The 17557-nt window shown below is 40.1% G+C and overlaps 3 protein-coding genes across 7 annotated transcripts; 2 read left to right on the top strand and 1 right to left on the bottom strand.

Annotated features, from left to right (window-relative positions):
* The first annotated feature begins 79 nt into the window (after positions 1-79).
* Positions 80-1548, top strand: LOC127263030 (probable nucleoside diphosphate kinase 5). 3 transcript variants are annotated; one of them, XM_051291948.1, is made up of 5 exons: positions 80-277; positions 463-690; positions 832-939; positions 1004-1113; positions 1194-1548. In XM_051291948.1, exons 1-5 carry the CDS (start codon positions 222-224, stop codon positions 1220-1222), a joined length of 531 nt encoding a protein of 176 aa, XP_051147905.1. In that variant the 5' UTR covers positions 80-221; the 3' UTR covers positions 1223-1548. The 3 variants fall into 3 exon arrangements, with proteins under 3 accessions (XP_051147905.1, XP_051147907.1, XP_051147906.1); XM_051291950.1 differs by having other exon boundaries at positions 1197-1548; XM_051291949.1 differs by having other exon boundaries at positions 466-690.
* A 1599-nt stretch (positions 1549-3147) lies between these two features.
* On the top strand, positions 3148-4419 carry LOC127262914 (protein NEGATIVE GRAVITROPIC RESPONSE OF ROOTS). Its single transcript, XM_051291781.1, has 5 exons — positions 3148-3153; positions 3243-3330; positions 3434-4017; positions 4092-4296; positions 4400-4419. Exons 1-5 carry the CDS (start codon positions 3148-3150, stop codon positions 4417-4419), a joined length of 903 nt encoding a protein of 300 aa, XP_051147738.1.
* A 546-nt stretch (positions 4420-4965) lies between these two features.
* On the bottom strand, positions 4966-16274 carry LOC127262973 (pollen receptor-like kinase 3). Of its 3 annotated transcripts, none has more exons than XM_051291856.1 (4): positions 9738-9886; positions 9446-9591; positions 5918-7132; positions 4966-5835 (listed from the first exon to the last, which is right to left on the bottom strand). In XM_051291856.1, the coding sequence occupies exons 2-4, from the start codon at positions 9477-9479 to the stop codon at positions 5207-5209; spliced, it is 1878 nt and encodes a 625-aa protein (XP_051147813.1). In that variant the 5' UTR covers positions 9480-9591; positions 9738-9886; the 3' UTR covers positions 4966-5206. The 3 variants fall into 3 exon arrangements, 2 of the variants coding, with proteins under 2 accessions (XP_051147813.1, XP_051147814.1); XM_051291857.1 differs by having other exon boundaries at positions 9697-9886; XR_007841355.1 differs by lacking the exons at positions 4966-5835; positions 5918-7132 and adding exons at positions 8864-9133; positions 16173-16274 and having other exon boundaries at positions 9446-11743.
* Between the last annotated feature and the right edge of the window lie 1283 nt (positions 16275-17557).

The following is a 17557-nucleotide window of genomic DNA, read 5'->3' on the forward strand; positions in this document are numbered from 1 at the left end:
ACAAACAATAAAACATCTACTACTTCCTATAATATTTTATAAAAATAAAATCGATATTTACGGTCAAACATTCAAAAACCGTAGTTGAGTAGCAGGAAGTAGGAGTGACCTGAGCGGGGACTAATTCGATTCGCGTCAGATAGTGCGAGCCAAACGAAAATCCCACTCTCGAGCGACCATTGGTTTTGTTATTCGATCAGCTGCGCTGCCATTGATTTGAGATGGATCTTCGATTCACCCCCTTCCTTGTCCTCTGCCTCGCTGTCTTTTCCCGCAGGTAAGCAGGGTAGCTACAACCTTTATAATTCCTAAACGTGTATGATGTCGATTTCTTGCACAACTATGTTTGCGCTAGGGTTGCATAATCTGTTGCGCTGCTTTCACTTTTCCGCAATAGAATAGAATGGATCGACTGTATAATGTTTTCCCTGTAAAATTGAACTGTTATTGCCTTGGGGGCAGTAGATCATCAGCTGAAGCTGATACTGCGAAAGAGAAGACTCTAGCAATGGTGAAACCCGACGGGGTGGAGGGTAACTTTGTTGACACTATAAAGAAAGCCATTTTGGATTCTGGATTCGCCGTTACACAGGAGATGCAGCTTAAGTTAGACGAGGATGTCGTGACACGTTTTTATGCAGAGCATTCTTCCAAGGGCTTCTTTCCGAGCCTCGTTCGATACATGACAAGGTATGGATGATTAACTATAGGATCAAGATCATGCATTGTCCTGGAATTGCATCATCAACAGAACAAGAATGAATGCTTTGCTTTATGTATGTGCCCGGCTAATCTAATCGATTCAACTTCTGATACTTGTTGATTGATCAGCGGATCTGTGGTGATCATGGTTTTGGAGAAGGAAAATGCTGTAGCCGATTGGCGGGATTTAATAGGACCTACCGATGCAACCAAAGCAAAAGTGACACATCCGAAGAGGTTGATTATTACTAAGTTATGAGTTCGTTATAATAAGGTTTATGGAAGTAATTTGTGACTTCAGTATCAGAGCATTGTGCGGAATCGACTTGCAAAGAAACTGTGTTCATGGCTCCGATTCGCCACAATCTGCCGCCAGAGAGATATCCTTTTTCTTCAATGAGGCATTTTCAGGTCATACGACAAAATCCTCTCTTATAAAAGATCATGTCTTTATGAAGATTGCCAATGTGTTGTTTGGATTTTGGCTGCAGCAGTTGCTTCAAAGCACGACGAGTTATGAAGTGAGTCGTTGTTCATACAAATCGACAATCTTGGTACACCGGGAAGCTTACAGGTCCTAAAATTTAGTTTTGGATTAAAGTGTATGAAGAGAAGACTGTGAGTTTAGTTAGTCCACTTTGATTGAGTTCAAGTTTAGTTTTTGCTTGCATTTTAGGCAACAAGAGTTTCCAATTATGGAAAGTCTCGATAGATGATATGTATGTATGTATGTATGTCCCCCTTCCCCACCCCACCCCCCCCTAGAGACTCGACTTGACTCCTTCATCACATGGCCTATTACCCCTTCTTGGGTGCAGAAAACAAAGGGTTTAAATTCTTTTTCTTGGTTGGAGTGATCCTTTGTTTTGATTTCTCTCTCTCTCACTCTTTCACTCTCTCACAAGATTACATGCATCTCGAGGGCCATCTGGAAATTCTCTATACCAAAAGAAAAGAAAAGAAGATGGTAGAAGATGAAAGAAACTTGTTTGTTGGGGGTGAGGACTACTTCATCGATGACGTTTTCACTCCCATTTGGCTACGCGGCTTTTCTACCACCATTCTTACACACTTACATTTTTAGATAAATATATATATATATATATATATCTATTACCATTTGATTGATACATACAGTACAATACAATACAGTACAGTACACCCCCTGAACCAATCTAACACTATATTCTTGACGATCGCTTTAATTCATTGATCAAGATTCAAGAAAGATCCATCATCATAGCTTGAAATGATCCCGCCCGTACAAGTGTTGCCCTGTCATTGCATTCCATGTCTGAACAGGGACAGATGTCAAACTGCAATAAGCTATTCTTCATCATCGCCTTCAACCTCCCAATAAGGCCTCTGCCTTATACATATATATATATATATATATAATTTTTTTAAAAAAAGGGATCCAAGTTGTGCATATCGTGGAGGCAAATTGTGCAGGTTCCCTGCACCAAAGTTACCTTTCGGACCAAATAAGGAGGACAGTCGGTCAGTCAGTATCATGCAAGAAACGAACCACCATAACCATTGCCACTGAATTCCAAAAAAAGTGATCTTTTTTATTTTATTTTTATTCTTTTTTTTGGGTTGAGTTGGGTTTTCCCAGAGATGATATGTTGACCAAATTAAAATATAGTAATTATGAGATAATCTCCCTAACTTTAAGGAAGCTGCTAATTTAACCAATCCCAGTGGCGATATTAATACGAAGACGACGCGTTACAGATATAATCCTCGTGTCATGTTAATGTCCATGCAGATCATGCAGATAATAATAATAATTATTTTTATTAGTAGATCATACAATTACAGTTACAATTACAAAAAATTAAAGATGATGCCTCGCCCCATCAACCTGCAGCAGTAATCTCCCTAAAAGACTTAAACAAAGAATTTTGGGGATTGGGAACATGAACACTAAGTAGTACAGAAGGGGTTGGTTTGTTTATTTCTCCAAGACCAAGACTGCCATTGAAGTTAATCAATTAATCTCTTGGATTAGAGGGGCTCCACGACTGCTCATTCACCATTAACCACAACCCTTAATCCCTAACTAACCCATGTGTCCAGAGAAAAAGAGTTGCTGGCTGCTGCTAATATAATATATATATATATATATATACATATCTGAATTGAGGAGAATGAGAATGTTTCTTCCTTCCTTATGCCTCCATGCATGAATAGGGACGGATGTTGGTTGAGATTTGGGAAATTCTCAATTTGGTATTCACCCTTCACTAACACCATAAACAAATACTATCTCTTTATTTATTTATTACTCCCAAAGCTCAAATCTCATTGGCTTCTAGGATCTGCTACTGCACATTCACCACCTGATCAGTTTTTCTTTTGTTTTCCCACCAAATTCCTCCCCTTTGTTTGTTTTCATCTTCTGTCTGTCTCTAACACCCAATCTGTATCTGTGCTTCTGAAATGAAGGTTAGATCAGTTTTCTGGAATGCATCATGGTCTAGCTAGATAGAGTTGGAGTTTACTGAGCTGTGTTCTTTTTTGGTGATTTTGTGCAGTTCTTCAGTTGGATGCAGAGCAAGCTCAATGCAGGAGGGGGCCAAGGACAAGGGAATAAGACCAGGCCTAATGTTGTCGCGGGGGCGAGTAAGATTGGTCTTATGTTCATTGTGTCTTGTCTTTTGTATTGTTAGTGTAGAAAGAAAGAATCAATGGAATCTGAAAACTGATCGATCATATATATATATAGGTTCTGTTGCTGCTGGTAAAGAGCCTGCAAGTGATTGGCGCCGCGGTCTGCTCACCATTGGCACGCTCGGAAACACAAATCTAAGAAATGGTGATGATGATCATGATCGTGATAAACAAGAGATCCAAGTGTATGAAAATCCTGTGGCAGAAATATCCCAAGAAGAGCAGGGAACCTCTCCCGATTTTTCAGAATTCACAGCTGAAGAGGTTAACAGTTTGCAGAAAGAGCTTAAAAGGCTTTTGAATCGAAAGCCTGCTGCTGCCGCAGCAATACCTTCAAAAGCCGAGGAGCCTATTGCTGATCTGCCATTGGATAGATTCCTCAACTGTCCTTCAAGCTTGGAAGTAGACCGCAATGCTTCCAACAGATTCAGCACCTATTCGGATGACAAAGACGAGGAAGAGATTGATCGAACCATCAGAATTATACTCGGGAGATGCAAGGATGTTTGTGAGAAGAAGAAGAAAGCAATTGGGAAGAAGTCATTGGCTTTTCTTGTCAAAAAAATGTTTGTCTGCCAAAGTGGCTTTGCGCCGACGCCGAGTTTGAGAGATACATTTCAAGAATCAAGAATGGAGAAGGTAAGCACATCGATCACTCTACAAGCATATAGATACAAAATCTGATGCAAACCTGATGGAAATACAAATTGCAGCTTATGAGGACAATGCTTACCAGGAAGATATACCCTCAGAATGCTTCCAGGGCGTCATCGACAAAGCGATACTTAGGAGACAATAGAAATCATCAACAAAGACATACGGTCAAGGCAGAAAAAGAGGAAGAATCGTCGCATAATAATAATAATAATATTAATAAAAACAACAAGGGGTCTAAATGGGATAAGACTGATTCTGAATGTAAGTTGTTCCACACATACTTTTTCCCCCTGTCCAAGATCAACTTCTTTTTCTGGTTTTTTCATCAGAAGTGCAACTGAAAAATCTAACTTCTGTTTCGCAGATATCGTTCTAGAGATATGAAAGAAATACGCCTCAAGAGAATAAAATGAATGCGTCGCAGCATACCCAAGCTGAATCTCTTTGTAAAATACATTACAGACAGGCCTATAATATGAAGTGATCATTTTACTTTGCAACTGAAAACAGCTCCTGGGAAGGGATTTTTTCTCTCCTCTTTTTTCATGGCTGCAACAATGGATGGATGGATGCAGCACATGTTATGAAATGTTCTCAGTGTTTTTCCTGTAGTTTTCGCGCTACTGTCGACACTTTTATTACTTGTGTTTTTGTTGCTCTTCGGACACTTGGTCTCTTCATCAGTTGCTAAGCATTGTAAACATTTTTTGAACTCCCAATACATTCCCCACTAGTTTAAGAGTCTCAGGAATTAATCCTTTCTTCCAAAAGGTTTTTATAATCAAAGTGAAGGCTGCAGCAATCTGTGGTACCAAATAATAGAATCAACAATATATGTTTGATGATCTTTCTTAGTGTTTTTTAAGGGTTGGTGGTAGGAAAAAGATTGGTCCCCCAAAATGATCACAATTCCCATGAAAAAAATGCACTTTCTGAATCCATCCTAAATCTTGTCAATAACAAAGGCTTTCTTTAGCTGAGTGAGTTCAAAGTTCAACAGTAGATTTCATTGCAATCTGTATATCACTTTCAAACATGATTCTTACAGAATAGGAACTGATTCCTGAGAATTCCATGGAGCACAAGCACAAATAGCCATAGCCATAGCCATAGCTAGTCCTTCTTCAAACACCTGATCCATAAGTCTGTTTGCTCGCCTGCCTGCTGCGCCTCACGGCCGGGGACTGAATGAAACTGGAGACGGCGGCACAACCTGTATTGTCTCAGCCCCGTCCACAGCTATTCCCTCTATCCTCCTGATGGCTTCGTCAAGATCCAACCGATGATCCAGGCTGCTTTCTGTGCAGGCTGCGCCAACTCGGAGGAGCTGCACCGCTGCACCTATAGAATTCGTGGTCTGCGCAATATCCGGATCGAGTAAATCAGCCTCCCGCCCCTCAGCAATGGCTGATCTTGCCCACTGGACTAAATCCGTCCCGCCTTGCGAGTTGCTGGAATACTGAGAAGGGAATTTCCCTGTAAGAATTTCAAGAATGATGATTCCCAGACAGTAGACGTCGCATTTTGGCGATATCTGTTGATGCAGCTGCGCCTCCGGTGCCTTGTACGCCGCCAGCGCCTGTGCAGCTTGGCTGTTGCCCATCAAGTGATGCAATCCGTAATCCGAGAGTAAAGGTTCGTAATCTGAGGCCAAGAGAACATTGCTCGATTTCAGGTCGCCGTGAGGTAGATCGAACGTCGAGAGCTGCGCGTGGAGATAGCCTAATCCGCGAGCAATGCCTTGAACTATCTTTAGCCGAACAGACCAGTTGAGCTCCGAATGTGAAGCTCCTCGATCACCTGAAATACATTACAGAGTGTTCGATGATCATATATAGTAACATGAGAGTTATGAATTTGATCGTAAGCGCGCAATGAGTACCGTGTAGCACAAAGAGTAGGCTGCCGTTCGGTTGATACTCGGAAACTAGAAGCTTCTCTTCCTTACGGTAGTGATAAGCCAATGGCGTCAGCACATTCTTGTGGCGTAATCGCCCCAGCCGTCGCATCTCGGCGTCAAACTGATCTCTCCCCATCTTCGCCATTTCCTTTACCCTTTTAACCACCACAGCCAATCCACTCGTCATCACGGCTTTATACGACGAGCCAAATGCACCATTGCCGAGCACCTCAGCTGCAGCTTTCATCAAATCTGCCAATCCGAATTCCCCCTTGTCATCGTTTATGATGATTATGTCCCTCCTCCGGCTCGACCCGTTGCCACTCATCTTCGTGGCTTTCCTGCTGCTCGCATCGGTGTCCTTCTTCCCTACATTTACGACGGCAGGCGCGACACCAACCGGACGGTTGAGATTTTCCATTACCGGCGCATTGGTAGTCTTGTTCCTTTTCTTCGCCGCGAAAACCACGAGGAGTATCAGCAGAAGCAGCACCGCGACTCCCAGTAAACACCACAGAGCTATGCCAAATCCATTGCCATTGGATTTCGCCGGCGCCGCGGCAGGTTGGTTGCAGGGCTTGCCTGAAGCTCCGCCGCAGAGGCCTGGATTTCCTCCGAATGAATCGGAACCAAACCTTTTCATGGAAGATGGAATCTCACCTTCCAATTTATTGTTGGAGACGTTGAATGACGACAGAGTTACCTGCTCCAATGGTGGAATCTGCCCCGAAAACTGATTGTTCTCCAGATGCAGCTCCATCAGCTGGGATAACTGCGACAGCGACGGCGGAATTTGGCCGGAGAATTGGTTGCCGGACAACCAGACTTTCTTCAATCCGGCCATCTTGGAGAAGTAGTCCGGCGGGATTGCCCCGGAGAACTGATTATCAGAAATGTACAATCCTTTGAGAGCTCCAACACGATGGAAATCAGGGATTTGGCCTGAAAATAAATTCCCTGTAATGGCGATGCTCCTGAGGCCTGGAAGAGGCGCCAACGCGTCGGCATCGATTCTTCCGGACAGGCCCATGTTGCCGAGACGGAGGCCGGAGACGACGCCGTTCTCGCATTTGACGCCGGCCCATAACCGGTTGACCTCACAGGGCTCAGTTCCAGGCTGCCATGAATCAAGAGCAGCTGCATTTGTGAATGATGCTTTCAGCTTCAGAAGGGCATCCGACTCAGGGCTTGAGAGTGCTGCCGGAAGGATTGTGGTCAGAGATATTATTATGATTGTTATGTAAGAGGAGGACAGAAATGGGCGCCAAACACCAACAATGGCGGCCATAGAAAAATGGAGAATTCAAGGAATAACCAGAGCTGGTTTGGTTTTAAGATTGGTAGATTTTCATGAATGGTTGTTCTTGTAATATGTTGTCAGAGCTTTGAGCCTGCATTCTTATTTGATTTTGGTTTTGTATATGTATGTTTTTGTTCTTCTCCAATCTGCCTCTGTATCTGTATGTAGCTCTCTCTCCCTTTCTTTCTTTCTTTCTTTCTCTCTCTGAAGAAGAAGAAGATGGAGGAAGGAAAGGGGGAAAGGGAAGAGGGAAAAGGAGTTTGTGTTTGGGGAGTGTTTTAGCAGTGGAAATCCGCCATTGTCGTGAGGAGGGATTGGATTGTGTTGTTACAAATTGCAACTGTAATAACTGCCTTTCTCCTGATTATTATATTATAACCTAACTATTAATTCTCTGTGCCTTCTAATAGCTTTTCTCCATATCAATAAAACAAACCCCACTTAATGATAAATGGTCATGCAAATTCCACTTGAATTAAATATAGAAATAATTTTTTGTTTCCAAAATTTTGATTTGAGGTTGATAGAATGTTTGATGGGATATTTGTGAAATATATATATATATATTTAAAAGAAAAATACAAGAGTTTAAATAGTAAAAGTTAAAGTTTAAAAAAAAAACCCTTAAATTTGAAATTGTAATCATGTTGTCCCAAATAATAATAATAATAATAATAATTACAATAATAATGTGAAGGCTAATCTCTATTATGATACACTTTCTAAAAGTTTTATACTAGTATTCATCATTTATAATTTTTCTCAAATATTATCCCATAAAATACGTATTTTCCATCACAAAATATCAACACTTACGCTTTGTTTATACAAATATTTTGGAAATTTTGATATTATTCATCTATAATATTTTTTTAATTTTTTTTTAAAAAAAATTCCATCAGATAATAATAATATTTTTATTATTATTATTTTTTTTCGAATTCAAAAAGTCTCTATCTACACTATTATTTATTATTTTTTTTTAATTTTTTTTTCACACATGTATTTAACAATGCTACTAGATAAATGGCTGATGGTCAACTGTTATTAGCACTCTATATTATTTTCAGCATTTATATTGCATCTATAGAGCATATCCAATCTACCATTATTTTTTTTAAATATACATATCTACCAATATGAATAGTGTCATAGTGTGTCCACACACACACATATATATATATATATTAATAGATATAATATTGTTAGACGAAGGACCATATGAAGATTGAAGAATAAGTATATATATTGTCCCGTAAGGGATGGTCCGGTGGTGTAGAGGTTAGATTTGTCATCATGAGGTCGTGGATTTTTGCAAGTACAGCGTCGTGTTCCCTTAGTCTTGCTCGATGTTTTATAATTAATATTCATTGATGTCTAATTAAGCTTATGGTAAAATGGTTGATAAGACATTCTCAATATAATATTCTTTGAGGGTTGGGGAAACGATTATGATGGATTTATTTTTATGAATAATATTATTTTATCCAATTTAATTATAAATTTATAAGCAACTCAATTCATTTCCAAAATAAACAGCAAGATTGATGAGTGTGCAACATCCAAAACTTACTTAAAATAACATTTTAGAACAAAATATTCCAATATTGTAGATATTTATTTGTGGCATTTATTAATTTTTTACCTTTTATTATGTTTGAATTACAAAGAAGTCAGATCCAAATCTGCCCTTTTCAATTACAAACTTGTTATTTAATTCATAATATACATACAAATACACATTGATCATGCATGATATTTAGGCCTAGGCTAATAGTAATAAAACATACTGTATTATAATGTAATCCAAACCATTCTAAGCACGTGCATTGGAGGGTTGGGGTGGTGTGGGGTACCCTAAGTATAAGACATACATACCAATACTGCCCTCCCCATCCCTGTCAAACACCATATCTTACTAAAAGATCAACAAGAACACGGCAAATGACATGTAAAACTCACAGCCATACCTTCATCATATTATAATAATACTCAGCAGCTTTCAGTTATGGTAAATAAATTCCAAAATATGGTAAATAAATACTAATATACTCTCCCACGTAGTCTGCAGCTAAGAGAGATACTAATTAATTTCAAAGAAAAAGATAGGGCCGAAATATGAACAGTAAGCACAGCAGCATTATGATAAATATGGGGAAGAAAAGAAAACAGGAAACAGGAATGAGGAATTAGGAATTAGGATATGGTACCTTGCGAGGATTGTTGGGACAATGACCCATCCATCCACCACTACAAAAATGAATTTTTCACGTGGAAGGAAGATCTTTAATAATTCCTCACATTCAATTTGCCTGAAAGCGACGGATACCATAGCAGGTTCAGGACTGGGAGAATTCTGTGGAAGAAACAACAGTGAGTGAGTGAGATGACAATAATGAATTAATTACTATTATCATTATTCAAACAAGTAGTAAAAGACTGCAATAAATTAAGAAAATACTAGAACCGATATAATATGTTGGCAGGAGGATCTTTCATCACCATCCATATGGCATATGGCAGAGATGGATCCAATCCAGGCCATTGATGAGTTGAAATGGATGGTAATGGTATGCACAGCAGCAGAGCAAGCAAGGCAAACCATGGCTGCCCACTCAGTCTGCCTGTCAATGTCAATGATCCCCACCTACCAATTAATTAAATTAATTAATTGCTGTGCGGGCTTTGTCTCCTTTCCCTGCGAGGGCAATTTTCACGTGCTTATTACCTCCATTAAAGAACCTTTTTTTTTGGAGAACATGGAAAAAAAAAAAACTCTAACCACCCTTTTGCAATTCATCAATCTTCAATCCCCACCGTTTCTTTATATGATGAAATGATATGAGATTGGTTTTTGGTACTGTGAAATCTGTTCGAGCTAAGTTCCAATTTGCAGAAAGATAAGAGAGGAGGATAGGATATACTTACAGGGATCGATGTCGAGCTCTGAAGCGCCTGAGAGATGGTCGAATTTTGCGCAGACTTGCAATCTTCTGAGTCGGTATGTGAAGGAAAAAGGCAGTCTCAAAGATTTGAATATTGAAATCGGTGGAAGAGTGGAGAGCCTTGAAGCGATTGGTAAGGAACCAGTTGTTCAATTCTGATTTCACACTACTTTTAGGGTTCATGGATGAAACCGTGTGTGCTTTGGCTTGATTTCAGTGAAACCGGGATCTGGATCGTCTCTCGCTTCTTCGTCTTCCTCGATCGTGAATTCGCAGAAGAATAAAAAGGCTAAATTCGCTCAACAGATCTCACCAGCAGCAGCAGGACAAGCTATAGTAGTAGAAGAAGAAGAAGAAACAGACGCGTCAAACAAAAATGATTCAAGGTTCATCATATATTTCGTCCCTGTTTATCGCACTGAATCAATTGATTGAGAAAACCGTGCAGTGCGTACCTTTTTATCTGCAGCAGAATCTGAAATTCCTTCGGTTTTCCCCAATAATTTCAGTAAAGAGAAGGCCTCGCAGCTCACAATATTATACTCGGGGAAGGTGTTGGTGTTCGATGATTATCCGATGGAGAAGGCGAGAGAGCTCGTCTCAATTGCCAAACAAACCAGCTCACAAATGTCGTGCGGCGTTCTGGTGACCACCGTGCCGGAGAAGCCGAACCACCATAGGCTCCCGCCGCGGCCTCAATGTAAACAGGCGGTTGACATTTCGTCCAACACCTGCAACGAGAACGCCTCCAGCAGCGGCAAGCAGCCTGCGGTCATCAAATCGAACATCGGTGCTGAGAACACAAATTCCACCGTCGGTGGAGCTCCGGCGCGGAGCTCGGAAGCAGCACAGGGACAATTTTCACTTCAATCCGAAGCCAACAGCTCCGGTAAGGCAATCGATTCCACTCTCGCCTGCGGCGTATTAAACACGACATCAGAATTGTACTCTTACATCATAACTAACAATCGGTTACCGATTTCTGCATGTTCCAGATATGCCAATCGCTAGAAGATCATCGATCCACAGATTCCTTGAGAAGAGGAAGGATAGGGCTTCAGGGAGGATGCCGTACCACCACCATCAAGAACAGCCAGGGTCAGGGTCAGGGTCAGGGTCGTCCTCTTCAGAGGGAGCTAGAGGGATCGACCTGAATTTATAGCCACTGAATGGAATGGAATCGAGATCTGGATCACAGTTCGTCGCAATTCATTGCCAAAATTTATCATATTATCAGTAGTTTGTAGTTTGGCTCATCAGTTGATTCAATCGATCGAGGGAAAGAAGAAAAAAAAAAAAAAAAAAGAAAAGTGGATTGTATTTGTTCATGGGGTTTTGATCGATTTTTTTACCATTACAAAAAAAGAATTATTATTTCAGTTCCAATTCAAAGCTCACCCTTTTATTCTCTGCAAATCACTCCAACTAACATATTTCCTACCAAATTTTGTAATATGTAGCAAATTAATTTTGTCCCCACTATAGTTTTTGTTATGAGAAAACGAGAAAGAAAGCAAATAAAGAACACAGAGGTTTTACGTGGTTCGGTGACGGTGTGTCAACCTACGTCCACGGGCAGGAACCGGAGAGATTTTATTATACTGATTCAGAGATTTACAATGTGTCATCCGACTAAGAACTATAGTTGTCTATTTATAAGCACCCCAAAACACCCTAAACCTTAAGCCTATTTGTTATTAATTAGGATAAGCCCAAAAGGAACCCTGCCAATTGAAACAGCCCTTTCGCTTTGGTTTAGGGTTGGGTAGACCGCTAAATCCAAGTCACGTTTCAACAATCTCCACCTTGACTTGGAGTTTCTCCAACCGCCAAAGGTTTGTCAGTATCTCTCAGTCGTCTCCTTCCTGCCAGATGCCCCGAGAGGGCTTTACCTCCTACGAATATTCACCAAGTTCAAGCAGTGCTCAAACTTCTCCGTCGGTAGCGCCTTTGTCAACATATCAGCTGGATTGTGCTCTGTAGCTATTTTCTGAATAGAAAACTTGTCTTCCTCCAGAACATCACGGATAAAATTCAACCTTACATCAATATGTTTGGTTCTCTCATGATACACTGGATTTTTAGCCAAACTCAAAGCACTTTGACTATCACAGAATAACACCGGTTTCTCCACCTTCAGACCCAAACTCTGCACCAGACCATGTAACCAGATACCCTCCTTAATACCTTCAGTCATTGACATGTATTCCGCCTCAGTCGTCGACAATGCAACCGTAGGTTGTAAAGTAGACTTCCAACTGACTGCACATCCAAACAAAGTGAAGATAAAACAAGTTAGTGATCTTCGTTTCACCAAGTCACCCCCGTAATCAGAGTCTGCATAGCCAACAAGACCATCACCATGGCCTTTATCATCATATACCAGACAAATATCAGACGCTCCTTTCAAATATCGCAAGATCCACTTTACAGCTCCCCAGTGAGCTTTACCCGGATTAGCCATAAACCTGCTCACCACACTAACCGCATAAGCGAGATCCGGTCTCGTACATACCATCGCATACATAAGACTTCCAACTGCACTTGAATATGGAACCGTCTTCATGTAACTAACCTCTTCATCTGTAGCCGGTATAGTGCTTCGATCAAGTTTAAAGTGTGCCGCCAAAGGGGTACTTACCGGTTTGGACTGCTCAACAGAGAATGCTTGCAAAACTTTCTCAATATACTTTTCTTGAGAAACCCATAACCGTCTTGCTTCTCTATCACGCCAGATCTCCATACCAAGTATTTTCTTTGCCGCACCCAAATCCTTCATCTCAAACTCACCCTTTAGTAGAGCCTTCAAGTCATTAATTACAGCCATATTTTTAGCTGCAATTAACATATCATCCACATACAACAGCAGATACACAAAGGAATCAGTAGAAACTTTCTTCGAGTAAACGCAGTTATCAAACTGATTACGAGTATAACCATTAGACACCATGAATGAGTCAAATCTCTTGTACCATTGCCTCGGAGATTGCTTCAAGCCATACAGAGATTTCTTTAACAAGCATACCTGGTCCCCTTTAGAACTGTAGAACCCCTCCGGTTGAGACATGTAAATTTGTTCTTCTAGATTACCATGAAGGAATGCTGTTTTTACATCAAGCTGCTCCAGCTCCAGATCAAAAGCACCCACCATTGCCAAAAGAACCCGAATGGTTTTGTGTTTCACCACAGGAGAAAAGACTTCATGGTAATCGATTCCTTCCTTCTGTGAAAACCCTTTTGCCACCAGTCTCGCCTTGAACCTAGCAGGTTCAACACCAGGAATTCCCTCCTTTCTTTTAAAGACCCACTTGCATCCCACTGGCTTCACCCCTTTTGGTAGTGCAACAAGATCCCAAGTCTTGTTCTTTTCAAGAGACTGCATCTCTTCATTCATTGCCATAATCCAGGTTTCTGCATCTTTACTCGCCACAGCTTCTTTATATGTCTTTGGCTCATCAGAGCCAAGATCATCACCAACCGCTAGTGCATAAGCAACAGAATCCATGTCACACGTATTGACACATCCTGCAAACCTAGCTGGTTTCTGAATATTTCTCTTTCCCTTTCTTGCTGCTATGGAATCTTCAACCCCCGTACCAGCGTCATCAGCTTCCCCCTCAACCGGTTTCCCTTGAGGTTTTGACTGATCTGGTTGATCGGATTGATCAATATTATTATCCTGCTGCTTTTCCTCTAACACAACTCTGTCAGGAGTCTCAAACTCCACCCTCTGGTTAGCACCACAATCTTTTGTACCTGCAATACTTTCACAACCTCTACTCTGATCAAGCATAGCAGATTCATCAAAGGTTACATCTCTGCTAATAAGAAATTTACCAGGATTTTTACCTTCTGTACACCACAGTCGATAACCTTTTACTCCTGTTGCATACCCTAGAAATATGCATTTTACCGCCCTCGGCTCCAGCTTACCATCATTCACATGAGCGTATGCAGGGCATCCAAATATTCTTAGATTAGAGTAATCAGAGGGTTTACCGGACCATACCTCTTGAGGAGTCTTTAAGTCAATTGCAGTTGATGGAGATCTATTAACCAGATAGCTAGCAGTGTTTACTGCTTCAGCCCAGAATTGCTTAGACAAGCCAGCAAATATGCGCATACACCTAGCACGCGCCATGAGGGTTTGATTCATTCGCTCTGCAACTCCATTTTGCTGTGGTGTGTGTCGTACAGTGCGGTGCCTCACTATACCTTCTTTCTTGCAGAAATCATCAAATGGAGCGTTGCAGAACTCCAACCCATTATCAGTTCTTAGAGTCTTGACCTGTTTACCCGTCCGTTTTTCAACCATGGTCTTCCACTCCTTGAACTTCCCAAACACCTCATCTTTAGTTTTCAGAAAGTACAACCAGACTTTTCTCGAATAATCATCTATGAAAGTGACAAAGTAAGAACACCCGCCCTGCGATTTCACCGGAGAGGGACCCCATAGATCTGAATGAACATACTCCAGAATTTGTTTTGAAGTGTGATGACCGGTACTAAACCTCACCCTGCGTTGCTTCCCTTTGACACAAGCCTCACAGAATTGAATTTTACCTATCACATCTCCACCAAATAAACCCTGCTTGCTCAACACAGACAACCCTAACTCACTCATGTGACCTAATCGCCGGTGCCACAAATTTGTCCTATCATCATGTTTATCCAAGGACTGAGATACCGCCGCCGTTCCCATCACTGAACTGCCCTGTAGAAAATAAATTCCATGCTGCAGTTTTCCCTTCATCATTACCAGCGCACCTTTCAGGACTTTCACCCACTCACCTTCACCATGATATTTTAAACCATTCTTGGCTAAGGTCCCAAGAGAAATCAAATTCTTTCTGAGTTCAGGAACATACCAACAGTCAAATTTCCTGACAGTACCGTCATGCAATTTTATCTGCACTACCCCGCTCCCTTTTATGGCTAGAACCCCATCATCACCTAACTTCACCGTTCCATTCCACTCCTTAAAAGAAGTGAGTAGATCACGAGAGAACGTCATATGGTGAGAAGCACCGGTATCCATAATCCAGGAATCAGCAGTACTAGCACTACATGCTGTCAGAACTTCACCAAAGTCCCCATCATCAGAACTGTCTTGTACCACAACAGCACTGCTGCCACTGTTACTAGAATCAACTTTTGTATTTCCCTTCTTTTGTGGACAATCCCTTTTAACGTGCCCTTTCTCCTTGCAATGATAACACTTAACTTTGCTAGAGGATTTTGATTTTGAACGCGACCTCCCATTCCCGTTACCCCTCTCATGTGGTCTTCCCCTACCTGCAAACAGACCTGAACCAGAACCCTCTTCCAGAGAAACCTTTCTTTTCAATTCTTTGGACATAAGGGCATCTTTCACATCATTAACAGAAATTGTAGTTCTACCATATAGCATAGTATCTACAAAATTCTCATATGAACCAGGTAGTGAACACAATAAAATTAGGGCTTGGTCTTCATCATCTACTTTAACCTCAACTCCTTGAAGATCAAGAATGATACGGTTAAAGGTATCAAGATGATCCTTTACCTGAGTACTTTCGGACATCCGGAGGGTGTAAAGACGTTGCTTCTGATATAGCCTGTTCGTGAGAGAGTTGTTTTGGTACTTCTCACACAGTTTATTCCATAACCCAAAAGCCGTTGTCTGATCTACAACCTCCCGTAACACCTCATCAGTAACTGACAGCAAGATCGCGGAATGAGCCCTTGCCAAAATCTCCTTATTTACCTCCTCCTTCGTGTCTTTAGGAAACTTGTCTTCTCCCTCCAACGCAGCCGCACATCCTTGTTGAACCAGAAGTGCCCTCATCTTGACCTTCCAGAGCGTGAAGTCATTCGATCCATTAAACTTCTCCAGATCAAATTTATACGAGGACATCTTCAATCAATGAGATATGGCTTTGATACCACTTGTTATGAGAAAACGAGAAAGAAAGCAAATAAAGAACACAGAGGTTTTACGTGGTTCGTCAACCTACGTCCACGGGCAGGAACCGGAGAGATTTTATTATACTGATTCAGAGATTTACAATGTGTCATCCGACTAAGAACCATAGTTGTCTATTTATAAGCACCCCAAAACACCCTAAACCTTAAGCCTATTTGTTATTAATTAGGATAAGCCCAAAAGGAACCCTGCCAATTGAAACAGCCCTTTCGCTTTGGTTTAGGGTTGGGTAGACCGCTAAATCCAAGTCACGTTTCAACAGTTTTATTACAACGGATTTGTTATACTATCACACGAGGATCAGTTAGTGTTATTCTTACTGTGAGGGATCAATCTGCATTTGCACTTGGGCCACCTCATTCAGTGTGTTTACTTTTAAGATTCTACCTTTATTTTACTATTCTAGTTTTTTTTTTTTTTTTTTTTTTGAAAACATCAAATTACATACTTAATACAACAATTTTAATTCAAAATTTTACTATTCAAAATTCAAAATCAAAATCAAAACTTCACAAATAAACATCTGTGAGTTGTTGACTCACATGCAAACATCAATCAAAATTCAATCTAAAATATAATTCATTTTCAACATATCATATACTCTTCCCTTCCAACTCAAAGTATATTTTTTACCATTTTCGTTTCATTTCTTATTTTAACAAAAATAATTATACCTTAATACCAAAATACACTTTATTTTTACCTAAATTACAAATATACTATTACAAATACAATTAGAAATATCAAAATTTCTTACACATTTATCACTGAATAATAAAATAATATTATTTTTTAATTTATTACAAAATTCCAAAAAGCCCATTTGAACCTGGACCGGGAAGTATATGCTTATCTCTAATTGCTCATTTTATTACTTGAAAGTCACCCGTTGCAATAGGTAAATCCCGGAGTCTTTAGTCAAGCACACCATTAGCTAATTAAAAAAAAAAAAAGGTTGTACTTTAAATTAAAATTAGTTTAAATGGTATAATAATTTTAATTTAAAATCTATATTTATGAGATATATGATAAGAAACAAAGAAAAAAAAAAAAAAAAACTCATTTCCTTCCACAATTTTTTTTTTCTTCAAATTCTTCTAAAATGATTTGCCTTCTTGACCAATAATTTCTCCTTGGGAGATTTGGCGACCGAGAATTTCTCAAAAGTCCTCTCTTCCTCTCCTGAGCTACGATTTTTTATGCTAAAATTGCTTCTCTTTGTATCTCTTGTTAACAGTAGAACCTCAATTTGAGGTAGATCTTGGTCATAATCAAACTTACTTTAAAATTTATATTATATTTTTTAATGTCTCAATTCAAAGTACTATTTCTTCTGGTCATATTTATTTTTTTATTGATCAAAAGTAATTATATATTAATATTAAAATATTTTTAATTTTTACATAAATTAC

The sequence above is a fragment of the Andrographis paniculata genome, unplaced genomic scaffold (genome assembly GCF_009805555.1).
Source record: "Andrographis paniculata isolate CXL003 unplaced genomic scaffold, ASM980555v1 Contig66END, whole genome shotgun sequence".
Taxonomy (NCBI): domain Eukaryota; kingdom Viridiplantae; phylum Streptophyta; class Magnoliopsida; order Lamiales; family Acanthaceae; genus Andrographis; species Andrographis paniculata.

Bases quoted from the DNA above. Each gene is read 5' to 3' on its own strand.
- LOC127263030 (XM_051291948.1), top strand. From the start codon at position 222: ATGGATCTTCGATTCACCCCCTTCCTTGTCCTCTGCCTCGCTGTCTTT. The intron at 691-831 runs GTATGGATGATT...TTGATTGATCAG, and splicing joins CTCGTTCGATACATGACAAG to CGGATCTGTGGTGATCATGG. The intron at 940-1,003 runs GTTGATTATTAC...TTGTGACTTCAG, and splicing joins AAAGTGACACATCCGAAGAG to TATCAGAGCATTGTGCGGAA.
- LOC127262914 (XM_051291781.1), top strand. The intron at 3,331-3,433 runs GTAAGATTGGTC...ATATATATATAG, and splicing joins TAATGTTGTCGCGGGGGCGA to GTTCTGTTGCTGCTGGTAAA. The intron at 4,018-4,091 runs GTAAGCACATCG...TACAAATTGCAG, and splicing joins AAGAATCAAGAATGGAGAAG to CTTATGAGGACAATGCTTAC.
- LOC127262973 (XM_051291856.1), bottom strand. From the start codon at position 9,479: ATGGATGGGTCATTGTCCCAACAATCCTCGCAAG. The intron at 7,133-9,445 runs GTACCATATCCT...TCCTTCCGGCAG, and splicing joins GTCCCAACAATCCTCGCAAG to CACTCTCAAGCCCTGAGTCG. The intron at 5,836-5,917 runs GTACTCATTGCG...AATGTATTTCAG, and splicing joins CCTACTCTTTGTGCTACACG to GTGATCGAGGAGCTTCACAT.